The following is a 26,324-nucleotide window of genomic DNA, read 5'->3' on the forward strand; positions in this document are numbered from 1 at the left end:
TTAATGAGTTTATAATGAGTCAATAGTCTATGTGGGACTATTATAAGCGAAGCTACTCTCCTGAATTCGGAGCCAATCGACAATATATTTTTGTACACCGGAGACGATGCGTTTCGATGCTTTTGTGCGATACTTGGTACAATATCATAAAAAATACCACAATACTTTTCTGCACCAAGTTGACAGCTCCCAAGTACTGCCGCTTACCAGCACTAATCCGCTCTCAGTGGGCGTAAAAATAATTCATTCAGAAAAAACACCAAATAATTATCAACTATAGTAACATATAGCAATTATTACGCCACGTAGCGGAGGGTGCAGCATGTCCGAGTTGAAGGCACCGTCATTGCAGTCGCTGCTGGAGTCGGATCGCGGCTCCACCGACAGCCTGCTGGCCGAATCATTGCAACTCGACTTTGAGGATGTGAGTAGTTTTTCACTCCATTGAAAATAGCCGAGAGGAAACGTAATTCAATTGAAAACATATTAATGACGACCAACAGCTGGACGATGCAGAGTTTGCCATTCCGCCCACCGATGTCCTGCCCACCCTGGAGGCGGTGCTCAGCGAATTTGAGGCCGATTCGGACGTTGCCTCAGAGTTGGGGGTGCCGGTGCAGCATGCCACTCCCACCCCCTCGATAGGGGAGGATAGCGCTCTCCGCGGCGACGGCCGCAGCGGCGGGGGCTCGATCATGCGATACACCCTGCTGCATGGCATTTCCGCACAGCTGACATCCGCAGGGGAGCGAGTGAACGCGGGGGCGGCCAGCGCCTGTGCCGTGGCCGCCTACATAGCTGTGGGCACATCCCACGGCCACATTCTGAACTTCGATGTGACCCAGACGCTGCGCTGGGCCCACCAGGACAAGCACGGCCACGGAGCGGTCTCCAGCCTCGCCTTCAACGCGGATTCCACGAGGCTGCTGGCAGGATATGCCCGCGGACTGGTCGCCATGTTAGACACGCACTCAGGGGATGTCCTGCGAGAGCTCTTCGATGTGATAACCCCAAACACTGGAGTGCTGCACGTAAAGTGGACCTCGCGCTCGTCCCTGGCGCTCTGTGCGGATGCGGGAGGATCTGTGTGGTCGCTGAGTTTCACCCGAAAGCTGGGCATCCGTGGCTGCAGCTCGCGCTGCCTCTTCTCGGGCGCAAGGGGCGAGGTCTGTGCCGTGGAGCCGCTCATCATGGACTCGCAGGGGCGCCACGAGCTCGATCAGTACTGCATTGTGGCGCTGGCAACGCTCTCCAAGTACTTTATCGTCACTGTGCGCCCGCGCCTTCGCGTGATCAAATATCATGTGCTGCAGGGTCCACCCGACTGCCTGCCACTCCTCGCCTGGCACCTGGTGCTCATCCAGGCGGCAGACACCTCGCGCTCCGTGGATCCCGTCATCGTTGTGGGCCGCGGCAATCAGCTCTTCTTCCACCAGCTCTTCGTGTCGAATGGAAGGATCACGCTGCTCTACCTGCGGCACGTGCAGCTCCATGGCAGCCTCCTCTCCGCCCACTGGCTCGGACCCAAGTGCGTGGCATCGCTGGACACCTCGGAGATCCTGCACCTGGTGGATGTGCGCTCCAGCAAGGAGCTCGAGTGCATGGATATGGCCAATGCGGGCCTCGTTTACGGCTCGGCGCAGTTCAAGGGACTGGCCACGGGTGGCAATGTCTCGCCCGCGTTCGCTCTGGCGGGCAGCAATGCCTGCTACAACTCTGTGGTGTCGCGTGGCACCCAGTTGTATGTGCTGGGCGCCCGTTCGCTGCACATCATTGGCGTGCGAACGTGGTCGGAGCGGATTAGCTACTTGGTGAAGCATCATCGGTGGCAGGAGGCCTGCCAACTGGCCCTCGATGGCTACGTTGCCTCCGTGGATCGTCCGCGGAAGCGTGCCCAAGCGAAGGAGCGCATCATAATGCTGTTCAGGGAATACATTGCCAACTCTGCGCGTGCCCCCGACTACTGCCTGGGATCAATAGTCAATTGCTTGATCACCATCGGGGAGCTGGAGCTGCTGTGGACACAGCTCTGGGAGAAGCTGCAGGGCAACAGCAGGGAGCTCTTTCTGCAGCACATATCGGAGCACATCGAAAGGGAGACCATCCACAGCGTCAATCCGTTGATATCCCAGGCCCTGGTCGACTACTGGCTGGAGCGCTCGCCCGCCAAGCTGGAGAAGCTCATCCTGAAGCTGGATTGGATGTGCCTCGATCTCAATCAGGTGCTCAAGGCAGTGAAGCGGCATCGCTTGTACCGCGCACAGATCTACCTCAACACACAGGCGCTCAGCGACTATACGGCAGCGCTGACGGAGCTCCTGCCGCTGGTCACGCCACAGGAGACGGATTTGGGCAACTGCCTGCTGGTGTACGTTTCCAGTTGCCTCGCTGGCAGGGGCTATCCCACGGGGGACATACCCGCGGAGCAGGTGCAGCAGGTGAAGCACGATGTCCTGCGGTGTCTCACCTCGCAACATTCCAAGGCGGGCCGGGAGGAAGAGGAGCTGCCGTATCCCTATCTGCGGGCACTCTTGAAGTTCGATACGCGCGAGACCCTCAATGTCATCTCGCTGGCCTTTCAGGAGCGCGAATTCAGCAATGAGCTGGGCTTCTCCCATCGCAAGAGGATCATTTATTTGCTGCTCGAGATCATGACGCCCGAAAATGCCGCAGTAAGAGCTCGATATTCGCCATTCGCCACTTGGCACTTTCCACTTATCGCTTCCAAACTCTCTTCCATGTCTCCTTCTAGTGGGCGGAAATTGGCTGCCTGTTGAACTTTATTGCCCAGCAGATCTCGATGCAGTGCCTGCCACGGGACAGGCAGCTGTTGCAGCGCGTCCTCAGCCACTTGGCGCAGGAACACATCGAGCATGAGAGCAGTCGCCAGCATTCGGAGCGGGAGAGCGCCTGGCATGAGCTGTTGTCGAGCAATTGCCTGGCGGACATCAGCGGCGACGAGGAGCAGCTGGCTCTGGCAGAACGGGCGCGCTGCTACTATGTGGTGGAGTATCTCCTGGAGAAGCTGCAGCGGTACGAAAACATCTTGGACTGCTACATCCAGAATGAGTCCAGGCACGAGACAATGTTCGCGTACATGGAGCGACATGTGTCTGTGCCCGGGCGGTGCATTTATCCGCAGTTGAAGCAACATCTGCGACAGCTGCTGACGATCAATGCGAAGGAAACAACGCGCCTGCTGGCGCTGCACTATCCGGGGCGGATAATGGAGCTGCTGGAGACCCTGCTGAAGGAGGAACGCCTGCTCTTCTGCTTCCTAAAGTGCTTGAACGAGCGCCAGTGCGAGCTGGAGGCGGAACAGATGGAGCTGCTGCTGGAGCTGTTTTGCAAACTGGACACAGCCGCGGCAGTGGAGCACTTCCTGGCCACCAACTGCGGCTATCGCCTGGAGCAAGCCATTGCCATAGCAGAGCGCCATCGACTCAATCGAGCTGTGATCTACCTCTACGAGAAGCAGGAGAGCTACGCGAAAGCCTTTGAGCTCTCCATGGATATGCTGCGGGCGGCGGCAGGCGAGCCGGCGGTGGAGGAGGCGCAACAGATCTCGGCTCTGCTCTCCCGATCCGTGGAGAGACTGCCGCCGCAGGAGCTGGAGCGCTGCTGGTTCACACTGCTGCAATACATTCTGCCCCACCAGGAGCTGCAGACCATCACCAAGGCCATGCTGCACGAGGCCTCGCAGCACATCGATCTGCACAATCTCGTGCAGCTGATCATGAACACGCCCCACAATGTGAACAGCAGCTTTGGGGACATCAAGGATCTGCTGATGGGAATGCTGGACAGTTCGCGGCATCAAACGGAAGCCCTGCGCACTGCCGCAGATGCTCTTTGCCAGAACTTGCACGTGCAATTCGCGAGGCAGCAGCGTGTGGCACGGCGCGGCTTGTGGATAACCAGCACCAAATGCTGCATCTGCCGCCAGCGGCTGAGCAATCAGACACAGTTCCTCGTGATGGGCTGCTGTGGTCATGCCTTGCACGAGGACTGTCTGGCGGAGTGCCCCCAAGTGCCAGAGGAGGAGTGTCCGCGCTGCTATGCGAATATTCCACTAGGAGTTGACGGACAGAGTAGCAGCTGCCTGTGGCTCCCACAAGCCAATCGTCGCCTGTTGTCCCAATCTTCTGCCATGGAGATGGGTGCACTGCAGCTGAAGGCACCGCCCAGACGTTTCTGTTAGCACTGCATTTCCCCTGTCCATGTCCATGTCCTCTATGTATTTAATGTTTTTCCATATCCTATATATCGATGTGTAAGTAAATAAATTTGCATGATAGTCTGGTGCGTTTTAACGGCTAGAAAAATATGCCCAAGCATTGTGCCCGAAAACCCGGCTGTGCGAGCGAGAGGGCATTTTATTCTCTGAATCAGCTGTGCGGGTGGGTGAGCTAACGAACCCTTGCCAACACTGGCACAAATGTATCGTCGCGAACGCTATTCATTGAAGGTTTATGTTAAGAAGAGCATCCATCCTACATGAGTATTGTTATTAGCATACCCTGTACATAAATTCACTCAAATGTACGTACAAACAACTCCAAAGAACGCACTTGCTACATATACATAAGAATAACAACAACTATTACGGAAATTCACCTAAGCAATTTAAATAGCTATTCAAATATATCAATTTTTCCTATGTTTAGCTACAATATATCGATAGGTCGATATACAACGCAATCAATCTATTAAGGGATTGACGCATTGCCATAGAAAACGAAGTTAATTGTAAAGAACATAAATAAATCAGCCAGAAAATGAGCACCCAGGATAACAATACCGACGGCATTCAAACCATCGCCATGGACATGGGCCGTCTTTTCATGAACGATCTTTATTCGGACGTAGTTTTCCTGGTGGAGGATCAGCGGCTTCCAGCCCATCGTCTCGTTTTGGCGGCGCGCTGTGAGTACTTTCGAGCCATGCTCTACGGGGACATGGCCGAGTCAAAGAAACATGAAATTCAGCTGGAGGTGCCGCTGGAGGCTTTCAAGTCAATCCTCGAGTACCTTTACTCGGACAAGCTTACTTTTGCCAAAATTGGTATGGATAAGACATTAGATGTGCTTAACCTGGCACATCTTTACGGCTTGGAATACGTAGGGACGGCTATAAACAAATATCTTGAGCAGAAGCTAGCTGTCAACAACGTGTGCGTGATCCTGAATGCAGCGAGACTATACGATATGCCCGAACTGACCAACAAATGCTTAGATTTTATGAATACCAATTCGCTCGCCTTACTCCAAAGCGACTCCATCCAAATGCTCTCCAAGGAGGCATTTGGGGAACTCTTGCGCCAAGACCACTTCTTTGCACCCGAAGTGGAACTCTTTCGGTCTTTATGCAAATGGAGGGAGAACAAACCGAGCGAGGACAGCCAGACGCTACTTTCCCTCGTACGTCTTCCGCTCATGAGTGTCCATGAACTGTTGCACGTGGTGCGACCCTCTGGCATATTCAAACTGGACGACGTAGTGGACGCCATTGATAAAGTGAACATCGGAAAGAATCTGCCCTATCGAGCCACCAAATTGCCGGGGGTGAATGTGGTATACCCAAATTATACGAGCTCTATCGGAAATGAGAATTCTGGGTTTATCATTTTATAATAAACTGTATTCGGATTTATAATGATGGTCGCTCTGCGGAATGCCACCTGAAGGTGTCACTTGACGAGACCCACTGGGATTCTGTGGGAACGGGATTTGTTTGTCGGTTTACGGCGCGTCCCGTTTGCTTCATTCGTGTGGAGCAGTGCAGTCCTTGTACAGTGGTGGCCATTTACGAAGAGTAGCACTTTTCTCACATTTGGTAGATGTTGTTGACGAAAACCCTTTGTTCGAAATATGTTTCGCAGTTTTGAAAATATATGGCTCACCTAATTGGCCACTACTTTACCCTTAAATTTGTTAATATTTATAAAAAAGTCATGGAATACTAACGAATTTTGCAATTAAATACAAATTGTGAAAATTTGAAGTGCTACAATGCGAACAAACAAAGTTATTAACTGCAATTTAAAACATTCAGTTACATCTGCACAAACTAAAAGACATATTTTAGTGAATTTTAACTAAAAATAAACTATTTGAGAAATGAGCCAAGAACGACTCAGCCATTTAGCAATAACAGAAATAGAAAATAAAGAAGCATCTACTTTAAAAATTTACGAAAAATTTGGTAAAATAGATTGTAAAGTAAGGGGCAGTTTAATTTTGTTTACTGTAAAATAAAATATTTTAAATATTAAACATAAACTTTCACGAATTATAAATACTATTTCTTTATATTTAAGTGTATATTTTTTTAAAGCAAGTACTGCTTTGAATTTGTTTATGGACAATGATTATAAACTATGAAAATCTAAATTTTGTTTGAAAATATTCATCCCATGGATCCAAACTTTGAGACTGGAAAAAAAGTGACCAAGAAAATAAGCGAACTCTTTTAAAGATTATAAAATCATTTGAAGCAGGGAAAACGTAGAAGGGGAATTCCCACAACATCAGAACACAGATTACACACACAAATGAACAAATTCGATAACAAATCGACTCTCGCAGCGTGCGCACCCCTCTCTCTCTCTCTCTCTCACTCTCTGGCAGTGTGGCCAGACAAAAACTGGACAAAAATACCCTTAAAGAAGTATATTTAAGGACTATGCATATAAAACCATATCCAAATATGTATATTCCACATTGCACTACGATTCTGAAAAAGATTTATGAATTTTCTTAAATCACGTCTCTCATTTAGTTCCTCAAATTATTTGAGGCCTCAGGGAGTTGTCCGTGGGAAAAGTGCCATTATAATGCTGTATAAACTCCGTGCACTGTTCCGCTGCTCATCCAGAAGAGATATTTAATAATAGATCCGGAAACCGAAACATAGAAATCTCCACTTACCTTTGGGAAAAGCCAGAGTCTCATACAATTTTAGATTTCTCATCTGAAAGAACCGGAAAACACTGTGAAATATTAAATCATCTCTGGTCTTATGGGCAGCCTCGAGGAATTTGCGAGCCGGGACTTTATCAAGGCCCAAAGAGTTCTTGGCCAAACGTAGGGCATCAATCACTTTGCCCTGCCCCAACATCACCTCAACGATGATCTGAAAAGAAGAACGCACTTGGCAGAGAACAGAGGGTATCAGGGATAGACAGTGGCTTACCTCATGCGCCTGAATCTTGCCCAGCATGTCGATGGCCACCTGGGAGATGGCCGTATTAACATCGGAATGGGAGAGCAGAAAGCAAGCCACCGCCTTGGATTCCAGCAGCATGGAATAGCTAACGAGACGACGCAGTGTATCGAAGCTGCGATTGTGGATCAGCTCGCTGATGATCATCTTGGAGAGCTCCTCCTGGGCGGCAATGTTGAATTTACTCAGCGATTGGAGGTACAGCATCAAAATGGTCTCGGTGTAGGGCCTCTTCGCTATCCTCTGGAATATCTGCACCATATCCAGCTGCTCTATGAGGACAATGGGCGGTGAGGAGTGCTTCACCGTAGTTGTCTTTACATTCGAGGGCTGAGCCGTCTGATTCTGCAGCTCCAACTGCACCCAGGAGCTAAAAAGAGTTGGCGGTGCCAAGATGGTGTCAGCTAGAGGGTATACCAGCAGAGCAGAGAGCGCTTTAACCTACGCATAAATCTTGTTTATCCTGCTGAAAATGGTCTCCAGGACGGGCAGCAGCGTGCCCTTGTATTGATCGTCCACCAGCTGTCCCAGGACCTTCAGCAGAACCTGCTTGCCACTGCTGCGCTGCAGCAAGAACTCTGTTAGACGTATGCGATCGGAGATCAGATTACACAGCGGATCAATGCACAGATTCAGGTACCACATGCATCCCAGCTTTGCGTCGATCACGATATTTGGCTGGAACAGCACCCAATGGGTGGAGTCTGCAAGGTATTTACGACATCAGATTACACATTAAATGGGCCTCGAATGTACCTACACAGCTCGCATTGGAGGATTTGTCCATCGGGCGATAGCGAGGGAAGCTTCAGACCAAAGGGTTTGATGGAACGACCCGTTGAAACGGGCGCATGGTATGTGATGTCCTGAATGACCTCGCCCGTGAGGGATATATCGAAGAGCAGCGATGTCCCAGTGGCCTGATGGTGCACCACAATCAGATTATCCACCGTATTGATGGCAAAGCGCCCAACGAGGCTGAGGCGCAGCACATGGCATTTTCGTGGAGCCAGTCCTGGACCGTTCAACAGATGCACCTCCACTTCCATCATGCCCGTTGTGCTGTTCGACTGGAGTATGAGCACAGCCAGGACGCCATACACTTGTCCCAGGGTGACTTTGCTTTCCTGGACCTCGCGACTGGGACTGCCTACTGAGAGAAATGTCATTAAAGAAGACTGGAAAGCTGTATAGGGGCCAGGAGCACTCACAGTCCACCTTTGGGAGCTTGGTGATGACCTTCTGCTTGACCAGAACGGGCACCAGGCTGTTGCCTTCGGTGGTGCAGAGCAGGGCCACATTGGCATCGCAGCACCAGGCGAACCACTTGATGCTAATGCTCAGGGACTTGACAGAGCGCACCTGACGCTTCTCCGTCAACACGGTGTATACCTCAACACCTGTGTTGGATATCAGGGCCACTTCCCGGTTGTGGATCCACACGAAGCCATGGATCATAGTCTTCACCTGATGCGTGATGATGTCCTGCAGCAGTGGCTGCTCCCCCTGGAAGCAGATGAACTCCACTGCGTTCTCTTTTCGCTGCACAGCCAGTAGTTGATTATCCGGCGAGAATTTAATCGAACGAATCGCTCCACCACGATCGTTCATGCAAAAGGATATAACCGTGTCTTCGTTGGGGACAGGGCCCTTGACGACAACCCCAGTGGCACCACCCGACCGCACAGCAAAGATCTGCAACGAGGCAAGAGATTCATTTTAAGAAGTAGTTCCAGCAGCTGACGAACGCTCTTGCCTGCTTGTTCGAGTCATCGAAGAAGACGTTCGTTAGCTGGCTGACGGCATCGAAGCGTATGGGAATCCTCGACAGCTCAATATAATGGATTCCATTCGAATTTTCCATTCTTTTTGCAATAACAATTTTCAAATAAAAACCTTGTTTTCAGCCGCCCACCATTAGAGATGACATTCAGTGGATGGCCGTGATGTACATCACGTTCAGCGTGAGTCACATCTTCATAAAGTCCATTTCACATGAATATCAACTAATCTTTTCACAGAGATTTGTAATATTTGAATAGCTGATCATTATGATTTTCCCGTTTCCCATTAATATATAATAAAATCAGCAATTAATCTCTTTTAAAAATATTTTATGGTCACAGTGACTTCAAGTATGCACATCTCCATCTACTCTGCCTATCGATAATCAGCTGTTCGTTCCATCTGACTGCAGTGTTGTGAATCCAAAGAAAAAACCGGAGAACTTATTGAACGCAAAATCTTTTTATAAAGAAAAATGAATGGACTGGAAAAATGCCGCATCTGTTGCTGCCCCATTGATTACAATGAAGAGGCATACAACTTGCTGCAACTGCCCGAAGTGGCTGAAATGTTCACCGCCTGCACAGATTTGTTGGTGGACCCGCGGGAGGAATACTTGTTGCCCAGCAAGCTGTGCTGTGTCTGCTACGAGGAGCTGCAGATGTGCCATACGTTCCGTAAACTCTGCATAGAGGCGGACACCAAATGGCGCTTGCAGAAAGGGGACTCGGCGTATACAATTATGGAATCAGACGACATGTCGCTCTCCACATCGGAGCGCACGAGTAGCCCCGCCCCACCCATTGAAGACATCGAGGTGGTGCTGGTCGATGAAAAAATCCGAGGGGAAAAACCATGCCAAATATTAAAGAACGAAACTAAGGAGAAAGCAAAGAAAAAGGCAAAGAAAAGCACGAAGGTAAAGACAAAAAAGGTGAGTGGGAATCCATTGAGCAGCCTCAATCCCTGATTTATATAAGCAAATTAAATTCCCTGATCGCCCAGGTTCCCCCAAAGGAAAAGCCGGTTTTGGCCTTCAAGTGCGAGATCTGCTCGAAAGGGTTTGTCGATGAGAGTCGCCTGCAAGCGCACATGCGAGTACACGATGGTAGCCTGCTCTTTCCCTGCACAGAGCCTGGCTGTGACAAGAGCTTCGGTTCATTTCAGGCCCTTAGGGTACATCTGCGGGGGCACGACGGCTCGGGCACGTGGTACACGTGCGACCAGGAGAGCTGCAGCAGGAGCTACTGCAGGAAACACGCCCTGCAGGTCCACAAGCGCAAAGTCCATGGCATAGGAAAGAACATCAAATTGCATGTGTGTGAGTTCTGCGGCAAAGTCATGAAAAGTGCGAAAGATCTTGACATCCATCTGTACACACACAAGGACAAGATGGAGAGGCAGTATGCCTGCGAGGAGCCAGGCTGCTCTCAACGTTTCCACAGTAAGCCGATACTCGCGGAACACGTGTTGCGGCACAAGGGCATCAAGAACTTCAAGTGTCCCCACTGTGGCCTCAAGAAGACAACAAAAAGCGAGCTGAAGGCTCACATTAATTGTCACACAAAGGAGCGTACCTTTCCCTGCCCGCACTGCCCCAAGGTGTTGACGAGCACAAACGCAAGGAAGATGCACATAAGCGCAATTCACGAACAGGCCAAGAACTATGCCTGCAGCAAATGTGACAAGAAATTCACCAGGCGGACCACGCGGAATTATCACGAGTTGACGCACTCAGGCGAGCGGACATGCAAGTGTGAAGTGTGTGGCCTGGCTTTCACCCAGCCTTCGACCCTGTCCCAGCACCGAAAGATCCATAAAAAGGATCAGGCTCAGACGCCTCTTGTTAAAGATAAGGAACTTTGATTGGAAGGAGGCTACCAAGCCATCGGTTTCATAGGTTTATTTTTTCAGTTCTCATTTGTAGTTCGCTTAAGCCACGTTTAAATATTATTAGTTGTACAACAGGTGTTTGATTTGAAAAAGTCGCCAAATAAATCACTGCAAACACGTTATGCAGCACGACAGAAGTAGTATTGCAAAACGCCAAACATAAACAAAAGCAAAGCAAAGAAGCAGCAGGATATTCAATGAAATTGCGTCTCGGGAAAAAGGATCCCTGTAAATGGATAAATTGGACAAGTGTCGCGTGTGCTGCTGCCGAGTCAAATGGGAGGACGAGGCATACAACTTGTTGCAGATCCCCAAAGTGGCAGCAATGTTCACAGCCTGCACAAATTTGTCGGTGGATCCGCGGGAGCAGTATACGCTGCCCAGTGCCCTTTGCTGTGGTTGCTACGAGGAGCTGGAAAAGTTCCACGCATTTCGTACCCTCTGCATAGAAGCAGACACCAAATGGCGCGCAATCAAAGAAGGAACGGATGCGGATGTGGATGTCGGTGTGGATATCCCGGATGTGAATGAGACTCTACGCGAATTCGACCTACTGATGGCAAGGAAAAGCACGGCTCCACCCATTGAACCCATAGCGCTAGCTCCTGATCTACCCATTGAACTCATACAGCCATGTCCTGTTCCGCAAATGGAATCCACACAGCTACGTCCGTGGTCACCCCTTACAACCATTCATGCAAGTCGTGTGCCACTGCTTGCATCCATCCATCAGATTCCTGAGCCGCCCCTTCCACCCATAAATTCGAGTCCTGTCCTCATTGAATCCATACAGATAATTCCTGCCCAACCCTCGGAATCCATAGTATGGAAAAATCCTGTGCCAGCCATTGAGTCCACACAGCTGGAGCTGCTGGAGTTTATGGATGCCAAAAGGAGTAATCAAACGTCACGGCAGAATAAGGAACAAAATGAAACGAACCAAAACCCCCAAACGGTGAGTGGGAAAAACAAAACGGGCATCAATTTATTCATATTATATGATCTTCTAGGTTCATACAAAGTTGCGTTCCTCAAAAGAAAGGCCCCCCCGAAGTGCACAGAAGAAAACTGAGGAAGAGAGCAAGGAACCTAATCGGAAGACTCCAAAAGATCCCGAAAAGGTGACTGGGAAACTATGAGCGTTCATAGATATGTACATTCAGACTTCTCTCGTATTTTAGACCTTTTCAGAACAGGATTTTATCAATCGTTCCTCAGAAGAAACGCGATCTCGAAATACAAAGAATAAAACTGTGAAAGTAGACAAGGAACCTAATGGGACGAGTCCAAAAGATCCCAAAAAGGTGACTGGTAATTTGTAATCGTTCATCGTTTTATGCAGATTTCTCTCGTATTTTAGGCTCCACGAAGTGCAAAGAATAAAACTGTTGAAGAAGTCAAGAAACCTAATGGAAAGACTTCAAAAAATCCCGAAAAGGTGACTGGGAAACCAAATTCGGTCATCGTTTAATGCAGATTTATCTTGTCTTTTAGGCTCCTACAGACCTTTATGTTCTCCAGCGATCCTCAGAAGAAAAGCGTCATCGGAGTGCAAAGAATAAAACTGTGGAAGAAGTCAAGTCAAAAGATCACGAAAAGGTGACTGGAAAGCCATAAACAATCAACCATTTATGCAGACTTTTCTCGTATTTTAGTCTATTTCAGAACAGGTATTACTCAACCGTTCCAAAGGCGAAAAGAGTCCTCAAAGTGAAGCAAAGAAGTCTGCGGAAGAAAACAAGGAATCTAATGAAAAGATACCAAAAGATCCCAAAAATGTGTGTTGGAAACCATAATTAAACATTGTCTTATGCAGATTTCTCTCGTATTTTAGGCTAATTCAGACCAGGATCGTCTGGATATCTCCAAAAGCGTCAAACCGCGCCCAAATGTCTATCAAAATGGTCCATATTCATTAAAAAGAATAATTTTGGACAAGTATCTAAATGGAACAAATCCACATGTAGAGGAGGTGAGTTGGAAAACATAGGCGTGGAACGATTTATGCAGATTTACTGGTCTCCTAGGTCCCTTCAGAGCAACCGAAGATCGAGAGCACAGATGACGGAAAGAGTTCCGAAAGTTCAAGCCAGACACCAAGGAAAAAAAATAAATCACATACAGGAGAGGCGATTGAAGAATCCTACAAGTCACATGCAGCAGAGGTGATAGGAGAATCTTCCAATCAGGACTTTGTCAGTCGCTTTTTTACGTGCGACATCTGCTGCAAGAAATTTGCTTCCGAAAGACGCTGCCAGATCCACAAGCAGCAGCATGGTGGCCATCTGCTCTTTCCCTGCAAACAGCCTGGGTGTGCGGAAAGCTTTAATAGACGGGAGCAACGCACTGAGCACATGAAGATACACACGGTAAATTGGTTCATCTGCGAACAGGAGGGATGCAACAAGAAATACCGTCACAAGGCAACGTTGGTGACACACCAGCGAAAAGCCCATGATATAGGAGGGTCCGCCTCCAAGTCGCACGCTTGCGAGTTTTGCGGCAAGGTATTCCACACTCTGGCCACGCTCAATCATCATCGGTACACGCACAAGGACAAGATACAAATGCCGTTTGCCTGCGAGGAGCCGGGCTGCTCCTTGCGCTTCCGGAAACGGCACCACCTCCTGGACCATACGATGCGACACAAGGGCATCATGAACTACGAGTGTCCCCACTGCGGCGTGAAGAAGATGACCCTGCACGAGCTCAAAGTCCACATCAATCACCACACTCTGGAGCGCACCTGGTCCTGCCCGCACTGCTCGAAGGTTTGCAACAGTTCGACCAATCTGGGAGCGCACATTCGTGCGATCCATGAAGCTGTTAGGAAATATCAGTGCGGCTATTGCAACATGTCCTTTGTGAGGTCCCACACGAGGCGATATCACGAGATGATTCACACGGGCGAGAGGAACTACAAGTGCATGGAGTGTGGCAAGGGTTTCACCCAGCCCGCCACACTGCGCTCCCACCGAAAGATCCACGAGAGATCCAAGCCGAGACCACCAACTCCTGTTGTCTCCATAGTTCCTGTGCTTTCCGTGGTGCCCATGTCGATTACCGTGGTGGGCAGCGAATTGCTTCAAAAATAAGTTCTTCTATCTGAAATTTAGAATTAAATGCATTTTTTTTTGTCTATGAATAGGATTGAATTGAGTAAGAGCCTTTGAAAAAATACTAATGATACGAATATAAAATGCAGTTGATCTGGAAGGAGTTACTTCAAAAGTTGGTTGATCTTTAGCATTCAGATTGAATACTCTTACTCCTTCTGCCTCTGAAAAGACAACATTCCGATCGCATTTCAGAAGAAAGATCTCTAGTCCAACCATTAAATGGTTCAAATGTATACAAAAAATAGTGATACGAACATTAAAATATGGTTGAAACTGTATTCCGATACGCTCTGAAAGGAGGTACATTTGTGTGTACATACATTGATGGTCAGCTGACCCTCATTCAGCATATCGTTTATGGGTTCGAATACTCTTACCTCTGTGAATGTTTTTTATTTATTTAATATACAGTTAAGATTATAGTCCATCCATTGAATGGTTAAAATGTTAAAAAAATACCAATGATACGAGTTTAAATTAAGCCTTTTATTGTTATCCCATCCCATCCCATCCAAAAAAGAAGCTAACTGAAGCGCGTGCATTTCCTCCCCATCTTCTGCATGAGTACCATAGAAACACTTGCTTTGTTTTGGGGATTCAGAATGTAAATAGCATTAAATTGTTTAATTATATTTTCAACTAAAACAAAAAATGTACAGGAAATGCGTGTGTTTTATTTTATTTTGTTTTTTAAATTAGAGGAAAGCCTACTATCCGTAAAAACTAAAATACAATACGTCGCGACGTCTGCTAAAGGTGAGTCTGTGATTCGTGAGTGTGTGTGTGTGTGTGTATATATCGGTATATAGATAGCTATGTATGCATATAGTTTATTGAATATTGTGGTAAATGATATGATGTCTGTGTGTGTGCCACTGTGCTGCTGCCACATTTCCCCCACGACTGCGTAAATATTGTGAAATCTTTTGCATTAAAATCGTTGTAAATATGTTTCTTTATAGATAGATAGATCGTTTGATAGATCTCTTTAAATCTGTATGTTCTGTGAGCTAAATGGTTGTAAATATGTCGCGTGTATGTATAAATATTGATGTATTTGTATTCGTATATTGTATATATCGTTTCCTATATTGTTTTTTTTGGGGGGGAAACTACGGTTTTGCGGGTTTCTGTCTTCTATTTTCGCTTCGTTTGTCGTCCTTAAGGCTATTGAAAAATGTTGGCATTTTTAGAAAATGCTTTAAAGTACATATAGAACATAAGAATATAGCATATTATAGGCTAAATATCACCCACGATTAAATCGTTGCTTAGATACTATATAAACACTAGATATATAATACATTCTCGCCTTGTATATTCATATAAATATATTCCCGTATTCAATATCATATTTTTTATCATTTATAGATTACAATTCAGACATTAAACGAAAGACACAAGTCGTTGTCTTCTAAGCACTAAGTGGTAGATGGTAAATGGTAGATGGTAGATGGTAGATGGTATCGTATCCTTAGATAAGTTCTATATAAATCGTATATACGCCTACGATCTATGGGGTGTGTATAACGGTATATATCGCCTAGATCCTATTAACATTTTTAAGCTCGCCGAACAATTTCACATTCATTTCCCTCTCTCTCTCCCTCTCTGTCTCTCTTTATTCTCTTAGACATAATCCGAGGGCACTGTGCTGGTGCTCGTCTCGTTGATGGCCGCCAATCGAGGCGCTCGTCGCTGTGTCATGGCTGCGGCCACCGCCGCCGCCGCTACCGCGTCTCCTGGCATCAGTCCAGTGGTGGCAATGCCTCCTCCTCCGCCTGCACTCGCCCCACCGCCATGGTGATCCCAATTTGGCAACGGCTGTGACATCACGTTCAGTCCAACGATTTCGTAGGCCCCCTGATTGCTGCCACTTGGCCCGCCACCGCCGGGCATGGCCGTCACGGACAGATCCGAGTAGTAGGCACTGCTCGGTGCCGATGAGACGACCATGGGAATGTCCTGTTCGTGGCCCTGGAAATTGTATTTCTTTGGAATAGAAGCAGACAAGTATTTCGGGATTAGTTTCTTGGCAGAGTTTTTGTTGAGACGGGATCGAATGATGAAACAAACAGTCGTTCGGGGTGAGATGAATATTCGATTGTTCAACAGCTTCTGCTCGAACACTGCACTTTGTATTCAATATGAACCGTAAATCGTTTCGAAAAAAGCTTTCCGTTGCTTCATTTCGGTTCCAAGCGTCGCGAATGATTGATCTTATGCTGATAGATCTCCTCAGATGTCAACACTCACCTCACCACACTGACTGTAGGCGGTATTCTGATACGAGGGATTGGCGGAACGCACCGACTCCCGATCGAGCTCGGCATAGAGGGCCTCGCTGACGCCCACCGGACTGTAGGCATCGTCCATATGGGTATAGTGATTCTCCGCTGGGGATGTGGATGGTGGTCCGATCTGGTCGGGCCCGGCGGAGGAGCGTCGACTGCCGCCGAGCCAGGTCCAGACACCAGAGTTGCTTGTGGGCCGCCGGATGCTGTCCGCCGAGTGCTTGATGGAGATGGGCGATCGATTCTGGCCGCCACTCCGATTGTTGCGACACCACCAGGGCTGCGGGCGACCACCTGTGGAAACGATGTGAAGGGGAAGCAAGGAGTGCAATGAGTCGATGCTGTGGAATCCAAAACGCAGCCGCAGTAGAAAAATCTACGACATTTTGGGTTTATAATCGGGCGATAAATCAAACATTCACCACACACTGCAGTGGAGGAAACAGCAACAACAACAACAACAACCAAAGCAACCACAACAAAAACGCAAACAAAAGACAGCAAACAAACAGATAGACAAACAAACAAAGCGTAAATTAAATGCCTGTCAACTGGCATTGGGAATCGGCATCGGCATCGGCATCGGAATCGGAATCGAGGTGGCAAAATGTTGCAGTTGCAGTTGCAGTTGCACCACCAGTTGGCCGAAAATGCCAAATGTTTCTCCGTTCCTGCTGCTGCTGCTGCTGCTACTGCTGATATCAACACATGTGATCTTAAGGCCTGGGAGTCTAATGGAGCTCCTGCTACTGCTGTCCCTCGCTGTCCAAAAGAAATGTGACTCAGAGGACAGCCATAGAAAAGCACTCAAAATTTACATGGTTTGCCACTCATTAAACTCATAATTTATAGACAACGCTCTCATAATTGGAGGCCATAAAAAGCTCTCTCTGTCTCTCTGTCTCCGTGTCTCTGTGGTTGCGACCAGTTCTCAACATCCGCCATGGGCTTCGGGTTTCCTCATTTGCTTAGCAGTTTGTGCAAAATCTATATGTGAATATTTTATATTATTTCTATATTTTTAACTCGCCTTTCACTCTCATTAACTCTGGGGTAAAAGATGGAGCCACTCGAAAGAGCCACTTGGGGCAATTCAACTAATTAGCTTGGTGCATACGCAACGCCAGCAGCGACAGACGGACGGACAGCTGGACGGACTTACGGACGGTCGTCCCAAGTTATGTACATGCATAATGCAGGCAGAGAGGCACAAGTACCAGTACCAGTACCAGTCGAAGTCGCTGCCGAAGTCTGTTTTATGCTTATGATTTACGTACTCCGCTAAGCGAATGTCCAGCTCTGGCTCTGTCTCAGGCTCGGGCTCAGGCTCTGTGGCTTCAGCTGTGGCGATTATTACCCCCAAACCGCAAAAGTTATCGTATGTAGGTGCTCATATACATGCATTTTGTGCATGTCACCAATGCCACAAAACAGCACACACGCTGCCCGGCTCCCCCTAGCTCTCTCCCTCTCTCTCTCTCTCTACACCAATCACCCGATCCCCGTGACTCCCAACTCCAAGTGGAACTCCGATTTAATGGCTGTTTTTGCGCTGTGTTAACGATGTTGCCGCAGCTACTGGCTGCATGGCCATTGGAGTCGAGTCGAGAGCTATGCTTTAGAGGTAACTGCATTGCACTTATGGTTTCTTTTTATCTACTTTTGGGTTTCCCAATGATGTGGCACAGTGGTGGCAAAATGGTGGAAGAAACCAAACGAAATTATAAACAAGTATTCTGGCTGAAAGTTTTGGATTATTTGATCCCCTTTTAAGAAATTAAGGAATTATGATCCTAAAATATCCTATTAAATATTCTATTGTCCAATTAAAATATCTACCGTATGTCCAAGAAATCTCCACTTTGGTAGCACTGTGCCACCCGGCTGCTGCTGTTCTGTGGCACAGCTACCGCTTGTGTCTTATCTGTGGCTGCTTATCGCGGGGCAACAGCAGCAGCAGCAGCAGCAGCGGCAGCGGCAGCGGCACCAGCCGCCAAAAACCAGCAAACGGCAAATTGTTGTTAACAAAATATTTCACAGTCAAAGAAAAAATAGCAGAGAGCAAAAAAACAAAGAGAATTTCCAAATAAAAAGGAAACAACAAATATTAACGAGCATTTTTGTGATTTGGAATTTAATTTGTGTGCTTGTGGGGTTTCCATTGGTCTTTCATTTGGGGGTTTCAAATGGCAAATATGACATGTGTAATGAAGTCTTAATAGTTGGATATTTTGGCCAGAGATAATGCCAATCGCTGCACAGCAGCCGGTGTCATGCCCGTTCAATGGCCACCAAATGTCACTGGCATTCCGTTTTTTTCCGATTATCGTGAATACTTTTTTGAATGCATAATTAAAATCAATGTTACGCATACGACACCGACACCGCCGCCGACACCGTCACCGACAACACATTGGCTGCTGTTCAAAAGATAATTGCAATTACAAGGAATTTCCAATGGGGCAACACAGACAGACAGACAGACAGACAGACAGCCAGAATGTTGCAAATGTTGTTGTGAAGATTGCTGCTCAAAAATGGTAATTAGTAGGAGGGTTTTTATGGCTTTTCCAAAAGGTACAAAAGGTCTTTGGTACAAAAAATTGTGCCACAGTTGAATGAACATTTTAAAGAGTTTTCTCCACAGCAACAAATAAAATAAAATAAAATAAGCAACAGAGATCTGTGGCAACTGTGGCAACTGTTGTGGCGCTTGGCGCTTGTCTCTCAACTCCGCCGACATTCAACTTCGGGGACATAATCACGCGCTTTAAAAGCCTGCTGACAGTTTAACGATTTGTGGCGATTGTTTGTTGTCTCTCTGGCTTTTGTTTTCAGTTGTTTGTCAGCCACATGCAGCCCGTGCGTACCACCGAAAACGAAATGCCACTTTTGCCAAAATGAAATCCACACAAAAGCAAAAAATACAAACAACGAAACGAGCATTTTCATTCGAGGGGGGACAACTAATTGGCTGCTGTGACATTAAATGCCGTCAACAATTTGTCCTGCATGTCGATTGTCAGTCCTCCCCAAAACAAAATAAAACAAATCCAAAAGAAATCCAAAACAAAACAGAGAGACGAATGCGACAGTGAAATTGGCGCCAAAAGCCTCCACGGAGAATTGCACAAAAAGAGAGAGTCCGAGGAGGTGGATGGGGGGAGAAAGAGGGGTCTCTTGTGGCCTTTGGGGTTGGGTCCAGGAATCGTTTGTCAATAATTCGACTACTGCTGAAAGCCACAGCCACAGCTACAGCTACAGCCACAGAATCCAGCGCGACTCGAGCAACTAAATCAAAAAAAGAAGGCAAAAAAAAAAGAGTTTTTCCTGCACGATTTTCGAACGTGTTTGACGACCATGACAATTGTTTTGGGTTTTGCCTTAATTTGTCTACAAATTTTCTTTTCTTTTTCTTGGTTTCAATTTCAGCTGCCGCAGGAGGAGACAGCAGCAACCGCAGGAGCGGCAGCAGCAGCCGCATCATCATCTTAGATTTGAGGCACGAACGTGAAGTTCATGCATTGTCGTCAAAAATTTGTCTTCATTTCCAGCAACAAATTAAAATGTTTTTGCCACTTGTCTGAGGGAACAGAACGAAAGATTTCCTTGAATTGCATGCAACGGCAGAATTATGCAATTAAAAATGGGAATGAAAAGGCTGACAAAAAGTCGGGAAAAAAGGCAGAGAAAGAAACAACAGACACCCTTCCCCTTGATGCTTGGCTGCTAATTAATCAGGCATGGCAAAAAGGCCAACAGAGTGATGATCATCAGGGAAGTCACGAAAGGGCAGCCAGCAAAAAGCAGCAGCAAAAAAAAAGATACATAATGAAAGGGCAATAAGTTCGATGACAGCGGAAATCATTCACTAAAGAAAAAGATGGTGAGTTTCGGTGCTTAAAGAAAACATTAATTGGTGGAAGAAACTAATTGTATGAGCGAAATATTATTTAAATTCCCTCACTGCAGACTCCCGCCCTTTGGCATTCAAATCTTAAGACTCTGCGCTGCAATTATCATTTAAAAATGTGTAATATTTCATTCACTTACCATTTGCATTCGCTGATTTAATTCTGTAACGAGATAAGAATGGAGGCAAAAATGTGTAAAAATGTTGTAACAATTAATAAAAACAAACAATATTTAATAGAGTGCCAGTGGCAGTGCCAGTGGTGCATAAATTAGTTCTAAAATAAACTTAAATGTCAAATTTGTTGCACCACAAAACGAACGACTCAAGACACAAACTTGCGGCACGCTCAGGTTGCGTGTGTGACAGGCGGCAGATACAAACTATCTGAGTATCTGAGTATCTTCGGATCTTTGAACAGCACAAATGCATTAGCATTCGTTTGGGCTACAATACGATGCGCTCCAAGCCAAACAAAATCACGGCCAAGAGGAAGACGTTTTGGCATTTGAAAGCCCAAGCCCACTCCTGAGTGATTTGTGGCAGGTGTGAGCGAGGCAGCTCTTTCTAGAGTTTTCTGGAACAGTTTTTCTTTTCTTGCATCAAGTGTTTGCACTCTGGTTTTCTGGGTCAACATGCGAACCTGATACCTCCAATGCCCATTCACGTACATTTACTCGTACCTCTCTCTCCGTCTCTCTCTCTCTCTCGATGTCTGTATTGAGATATATACACCGATCTGTGCGTATCAATTAACCGACTGTCCGTCCGATCGGTCCAATTTGATTGAGTGCAGTGCGGCATGCCTCATGCGGCTGTGGCGATCCACAATTTTCCCCTCGCTTTGCCTTGATCGATTATAATGTTAAACCGCAACGCGAGTCGCGACTTGCAGTTCGATTTTTCCGTTTTCTTTTTAGCCTTTTTGTTCTCCTCAATTCAATTAAATTGAACAAGCGGCAAGACTCCACTCCGACCATTCCGTTCCGTTCCGTTCAGTTCAGGGGGCCTTGGCTCTGCGCTAATTTTCCCCCAACTGTGCTTTTTTTTCTACCCCCTCTGTTTTCCACTGCTTTTCCTTTTGCCTTGCGTTATGTTCAATTTTCTGCGCTTGTTTTTTCGCTTGTAGTTTGCATTTTTCCTTTTTGATCGGGTTTCTGAATTTTTGTTGTTTTTTTTTTTTTGTGTTTTTTTGGTTGCATGCTAATTGAACACGCCTTTTGGTGTCTTAAATGCATTAAGCGGTCTCTAAACTTGACTTTTGGGTCTAGCAACCACGAAAAGCACAAAAAATAAGTGCGCTTTTGGGAGGACCTTGATTTAAATGTTTATTGAAATCAAATCGATATAGAAAAAAGTAAACTAAAAGAGAAGGGCGAGAGAACTTTGAAAGGGAGATCAATGATTGAAGGGAAAGCCTCAAATAACTGTGCTTTATGTCAAATGAAATACAAACCTGAGAAGTAAACTTATCGAACTCATTTAAAACGATTTTGTTGCGGCACAAGGGAAAGGAAGCGAGCGACAGGCTAAAAGATCTCTGATAAAAAGCCATAAAATACGTTAAAAATCTGCACTTTTCTCACACATTTCACTCACACTTTACAGCCAAACTCCTTTCCAAAAAACAAACCCCTTCAATATTTCAACTGCCAATTACAAAATTCAATTCCAGTAGCACTTTGAGATCTTTCCGACAAGCCTGGCGCGCTCTGAGAGCATTTGAGAGACATTACCATGTCTAGACATTGGGCAAACATTGTCAGAAAATAAAATAAAATAAAAATCAAGAAAGCACACACACACATACATGGAAACGAGCGGACAAAATTCGAATGGCAGGTGCCACTTAGGACTTAAGCTCAATAAGGTGGCCCACAAAGCAAACCAAATCAGAGACTTTGAATTCGATTCAGCGACAAAACCAAACTGGGGGGACATGTGCCAGGCAAAATTTATAGCACCACCATTAGACGGGGAGGGAGGCAGTGAGGGAGCGAGGCAGATCGAGAATTGCATCAATATGCAAATAAGTGTAACCGATATTACATGTAATTGCTGCTAATTTGGCAGCCAACACGTCCAACCACGACGTGACATGCTCCACACAAGACCGCCACAGACAGACAGACATGGACATACCGCCAGAGCCAGAGGTTGTTCAGATTCGACTAAAAGTAGTTGCGAAAAACAAGACAACACACCCCCCCACCAGCGCCACACCACCCCACAGCCCAAAATGAGTGACTAAGGCTGACGGCAAGGTGAACAGCGTGACAATCCATTGAGTCTGGCAAACGTGGAGGGGGGTACGGCGGGGGCTATGGGTGATTAATGCAAAATCAAATTTGGTCCAAAAACCCGTGAGAATGGCAGACCAATTGCCATTGATTGAGACAACTCTACATGGAATACACAAGAGAGAATTAATACTGCGACATTTAAGGGCATAGTCTAGAGGGGGATGGAGCAGGAAATGTGTAGAAAGTGGAGATTGGGTTGCTTTATTCGTACATTCCACATTACATTTGACTTGATCAGTATTTTCTCTGTATTTCCCCATCATTAACCTCTCAGGTGAAGGAGCAGAAAACTCTGCAAATTTGCATAAAACTAATTTGTTCAAAACAACCAAACATTTTCCATAAAATAATGAAATATTTCCCCCCCTCAAACCTCTACCACCGCCTTTACGCAACTAACTACAAAAACAACTCCATTCAATTCCTTCAGTCGATTCGCAATTCAAATTTGTTTGTTTGTTTGTTTGGGCTTGGGCAAATAATTTGCAGAAATTAATTTTATGCAAACATGCCGCCAAATAAGACGACATGACAATTTAATTGGACGCGACATGTGGCCAGCGTTTCCACTTCAAATTGGAAGCCAAAGGCACTAACAGTGGCAGTGGCAGTGGCAACAAGCGCGGCGCCTGCGCAACCGCCAGTCGATGGAGAAACCGCACAGAAAAAACACAAAATTTCTGTTAATTTGGCACTCGCGTGAGTTGTTCTGTAGCCGCCCTCGCACCCGTTCGCTGGTAGCAGCCATGCCAATCCATCGACAGATCAAATACCCATTGGAATGGACCTGTAGCCGTGGTACTTGTGTCTCGATTTGATTCGATTTGACCCACTCGCTATGTGGCCTTTTGATAGACTCGCCAGCTGTACGAGCATGTGGTATGATTTCCCCATATACAGAGTATCTCCGTTTTATAGGAACGCCTGTGGCACAAATGCTGTTGATTCGGCTTGTGTTTATTTTAAAGAGCAATTAAGTAATAAAGCAATTTCATGTTCCTTTGTTTTGCGGGGCTTCGATTATTTTGCGACCGTCGCCACAGACGCCGCCTCGCGCTGTTCTTTGACTCACTTAAGAGGTTTTATATTTACTTATTTTTTGGTGGGCGTTTAATTGAATTGCTGGTTTGGTATGGTATGGCCTCTCATGGTGTTGCCTGTGTGGGCAATGCATTGTAAATCTCTATAGTTACACAGATCCCACAGCTCAGATACTATATTCGCGCGGGGAGACTCTTACGAGAATATGTAGATATTTTTTGGTTTTTTCAATTTGTCTGGCTCTTGTAAATGTCGCCGCTGCTGTCTGTCGGCTGCCTCTGAGCATGACGGATCGTTGGGGTCGTCAAAGGGGTTAAGAGTTGAATGTCCCTCCGGAGGAGTCATACACACATGCACATACACATATGTATGTATGTGTGTGTGTGTCTTTTTTTATGGATGGTTATTGCTATTTTTCTCCATCATATGAGTACGTTATCGTGACTAATTGTGGCATTTTTCTAGCTAAATGCCAAAATATGTTCATTTATTCATAACTTTTCGGCTGTGTTGCTATTTGTTTTTGTTGGCCAATTAATTTTGAGACGTTTATTTATGGGGTTTTTTGTTGCGGGGGTACGAAGAGTCAAATACATTATCGCAGCACTTGATAAAGTTTGAAGAAATTCATTTAGAAAGCCTACGATGGCTGGATGTTTATGAATATTGCCATGCGAAAAGCATTAACTGGACATTTCTTGTGAATATCTGTGGAATTTAGTAGGAATTTTTTATCAACAAATTTCATTGAAATTTCCCCTAACCAAAATCTTCTTAGGCGCGTCTCCTAAGTCAATAATATACCGATGGGCGCGACTGTATAACGCGTGACACGATTACATAAATATATCTTTTATACTCCCTCTTGAGAAAAGGTTTTTATGGGAATTTTTGAATCCATTACATTTAGTTTTCCAATTTTTTATTGAGTGCACTTCTTACTGCACATAATAATAGCTGATTTTTGAGGTTATTTTGATGGCACTTACCTTCTACATCTTAGAACTATGACCATTACAATAGCACCTATGAGAGCCGATATGATTGAAACTATGATTAGGGTGAATGCCCATCCAAGTTCGCCAGCTTTATCTGCAAATAAAGAGCATAAAATATGTACATAAGTATCTGGCATCCGTAAGTGGGTTGTTTGTGTAATAAAAAAACTGGATGATCGGACGGGGGGCTTCAACAGGGGATGTAATTTTTTTATGTTTATGCATTATTTTATGGTGCGATGGCGATAAAGATGATGAATTCATAAAAAGCTATGAATATAAATAGGAGTCTATGCCCGTATGTACATAGGTGTTGGTGTTTCTGTTTGTGGAGTTGTGGAAATATCGAGCATAAACAGAGAACAGAGAGACGAAAGTCTAGGGGCAACTCTTCGAAATTCGTGAGTAAAGTCAATTACGCCATTTCATATGGTACCCATAAAACTTTGGATCCATGGCTGTGGATTTTGAGACTTCAAATTCAAGCTGGAAAGCGGATCGGTTTGGTTCTACTCGCCAGTTATGCTTACACTTGCAACGGCAAGTACGTGTTTCTGTGTATCTGCGATTATATGGTGCCTGCTGGAACATTTAACGATGCAAAATTAATTACAAACTTTATTATCTTAACAACTTGCGGCTGACGTTGACTCTAGCTGCTGCTGCTGCTGCTGCTGCCGCCTCTGTCGCTGTCTGCGTCGACGTTGCTGCCCCCGTTGCTGGTGATTTCGAATATTTATGGCGGCAGTTAAATGAGGCAAGCGCAACGGGAGCAGCAGAGGGTTAAGGACTATGACTATGGGGGCCAGAGGTGGCGGCGTTACAAGGTCTTTCACATGCGGCACGCTGCGGCCCCCCGGCATGGCGGACTCAACCCTTTTTTTCGCTGAGAGAGACAGAGAGAGAGAGAGAGAGAGAGAGAGAGAAGACCGTTATCTACAAGTGGGGATCTCCTCTCGTTGAGTCTGAGCGGGCGGGCGGCTTAAGGTTAAATTCAGCAAACAGAAATCAACACGCAAATAAATATTTCAGTCACCCTTTGGCCTTTCCACGCCTTTTCCTTCAGCTATGTTTTGTATCCTTTTGATGGAAGCCGAAAGAGGCGTAATTTCAGATGGAATAGACGTGGAATATGAAGATACATACATACATATACGAAGGTTTGATGCCCTTTCAAGTTTTATTTTTAGCTATTCGTTGTTTGGCATTTTCAAGCATATTTCTATGAAAGTTATCTTGAAATGTGCGTAAGAGAAGGAATCTCTCGAAGAGCATCACAATGGCATCTGGCAAAATGAATTTAATTTACCCCGCGCTACCAACTGATGAATGGACTGCCAACTCCTTGGCCATTCTACTGCTCATACTCCTCCTTTGACCTCATTTGCGCTGCCAACCCACCCCACCGACCCTTCCGCGTTTGTTATCTCATTGTCAGTTGCTTAAATATTTATGCTGCGGCTGCTGCTGCTGTTGCTGCTGCTGTCGGTCGGTGCTGTAATGAAAGCATACGCCATTATGCTTCAACCCACCCTATCTCAATCCCTATCACTCGCTCCTTTCACTTCTTCCAGCTTCTTCTTTAGCGCCTTTCGGTGTTTCGATGCTTTTGACCCCCTCCACCCCACCCGTTCCATTGTTTTTGGAGTAATAATTCAATTGGCCAAAAAAAAACGCACCCAGCCACGAGGCAAACTCCCGACGAAAACTGGAAACTGCGTTAAGTCTTTGGAAACTGTGTAATTAATAACTAC

The 26,324-nt window shown here is 46.3% G+C and overlaps 6 protein-coding genes across 7 annotated transcripts in view; 4 read left to right on the plus strand and 2 right to left on the minus strand.

Moving 5' to 3' along the window:
* Positions 1-206: 206 nt before the first annotated feature.
* LOC117895642 (vacuolar protein sorting-associated protein 8 homolog) lies at positions 207-14,818 on the plus strand. The gene is made up of 4 exons (XM_034803425.1): positions 207-424; positions 504-2,672; positions 2,753-4,216; positions 14,798-14,818. The coding sequence occupies exons 1-3, from the start codon at positions 323-325 to the stop codon at positions 4,199-4,201; spliced, it is 3,720 nt and encodes a 1,239-aa protein (XP_034659316.1). The 5' UTR covers positions 207-322; the 3' UTR covers positions 4,202-4,216; positions 14,798-14,818.
* Positions 4,779-5,818, plus strand: LOC117893664 (BTB/POZ domain-containing protein 9-like). The gene is made up of 2 exons (XM_034800354.1): positions 4,779-5,564; positions 5,687-5,818. The coding sequence occupies exons 1-2, from the start codon at positions 4,779-4,781 to the stop codon at positions 5,816-5,818; spliced, it is 918 nt and encodes a 305-aa protein (XP_034656245.1).
* LOC117895644 (regulator of MON1-CCZ1 complex) lies at positions 6,657-9,154 on the minus strand. 2 transcript variants are annotated; one of them, XM_034803428.1, is made up of 7 exons: positions 8,981-9,154; positions 8,436-8,919; positions 7,985-8,374; positions 7,670-7,928; positions 7,195-7,594; positions 6,930-7,134; positions 6,657-6,864 (listed from the first exon to the last, which is right to left on the minus strand). In XM_034803428.1, the coding sequence occupies exons 1-7, from the start codon at positions 9,086-9,088 to the stop codon at positions 6,785-6,787; spliced, it is 1,926 nt and encodes a 641-aa protein (XP_034659319.1). In that variant the 5' UTR covers positions 9,089-9,154; the 3' UTR covers positions 6,657-6,784. The 2 variants fall into 2 exon arrangements, with proteins under 2 accessions (XP_034659319.1, XP_034659318.1); XM_034803427.1 differs by having other exon boundaries at positions 7,985-8,377.
* On the plus strand, positions 9,366-11,045 carry LOC117895645 (zinc finger protein 624-like). Its single transcript, XM_034803429.1, has 2 exons — positions 9,366-9,943; positions 10,015-11,045. Exons 1-2 carry the CDS (start codon positions 9,485-9,487, stop codon positions 10,873-10,875), a joined length of 1,320 nt encoding a protein of 439 aa, XP_034659320.1. The 5' UTR covers positions 9,366-9,484; the 3' UTR covers positions 10,876-11,045.
* Positions 11,111-14,027, plus strand: LOC117895643 (zinc finger protein 37 homolog). Its single transcript, XM_034803426.1, has 7 exons — positions 11,111-11,857; positions 11,913-12,023; positions 12,263-12,340; positions 12,397-12,501; positions 12,558-12,572; positions 12,737-12,874; positions 12,930-14,027. The coding sequence occupies exons 1-7, from the start codon at positions 11,135-11,137 to the stop codon at positions 13,995-13,997; spliced, it is 2,238 nt and encodes a 745-aa protein (XP_034659317.1). The 5' UTR covers positions 11,111-11,134; the 3' UTR covers positions 13,998-14,027.
* The window catches only part of LOC117895647, a 63,711-nt gene continuing 52,101 nt past the window's right edge, over positions 14,715-26,324 (minus strand). Inside the window, exons 4-7 of the mRNA XM_034803430.1 lie at positions 24,562-24,664; positions 20,369-20,391; positions 16,278-16,609; positions 14,715-16,013 (exon numbers count right to left, since the gene is read on the minus strand). Coding sequence (XP_034659321.1) covers positions 15,651-16,013; positions 16,278-16,609; positions 20,369-20,391; positions 24,562-24,664 — 821 coding nt within the window. The 3' untranslated portion in view covers positions 14,715-15,650. The remainder of the gene's footprint in view (positions 16,014-16,277; positions 16,610-20,368; positions 20,392-24,561; positions 24,665-26,324) is intronic.

The sequence above is a fragment of the Drosophila subobscura genome, chromosome J (genome assembly GCF_008121235.1).
Source record: "Drosophila subobscura isolate 14011-0131.10 chromosome J, UCBerk_Dsub_1.0, whole genome shotgun sequence".
In the NCBI taxonomy this organism is placed as follows: domain Eukaryota; kingdom Metazoa; phylum Arthropoda; class Insecta; order Diptera; family Drosophilidae; genus Drosophila; species Drosophila subobscura.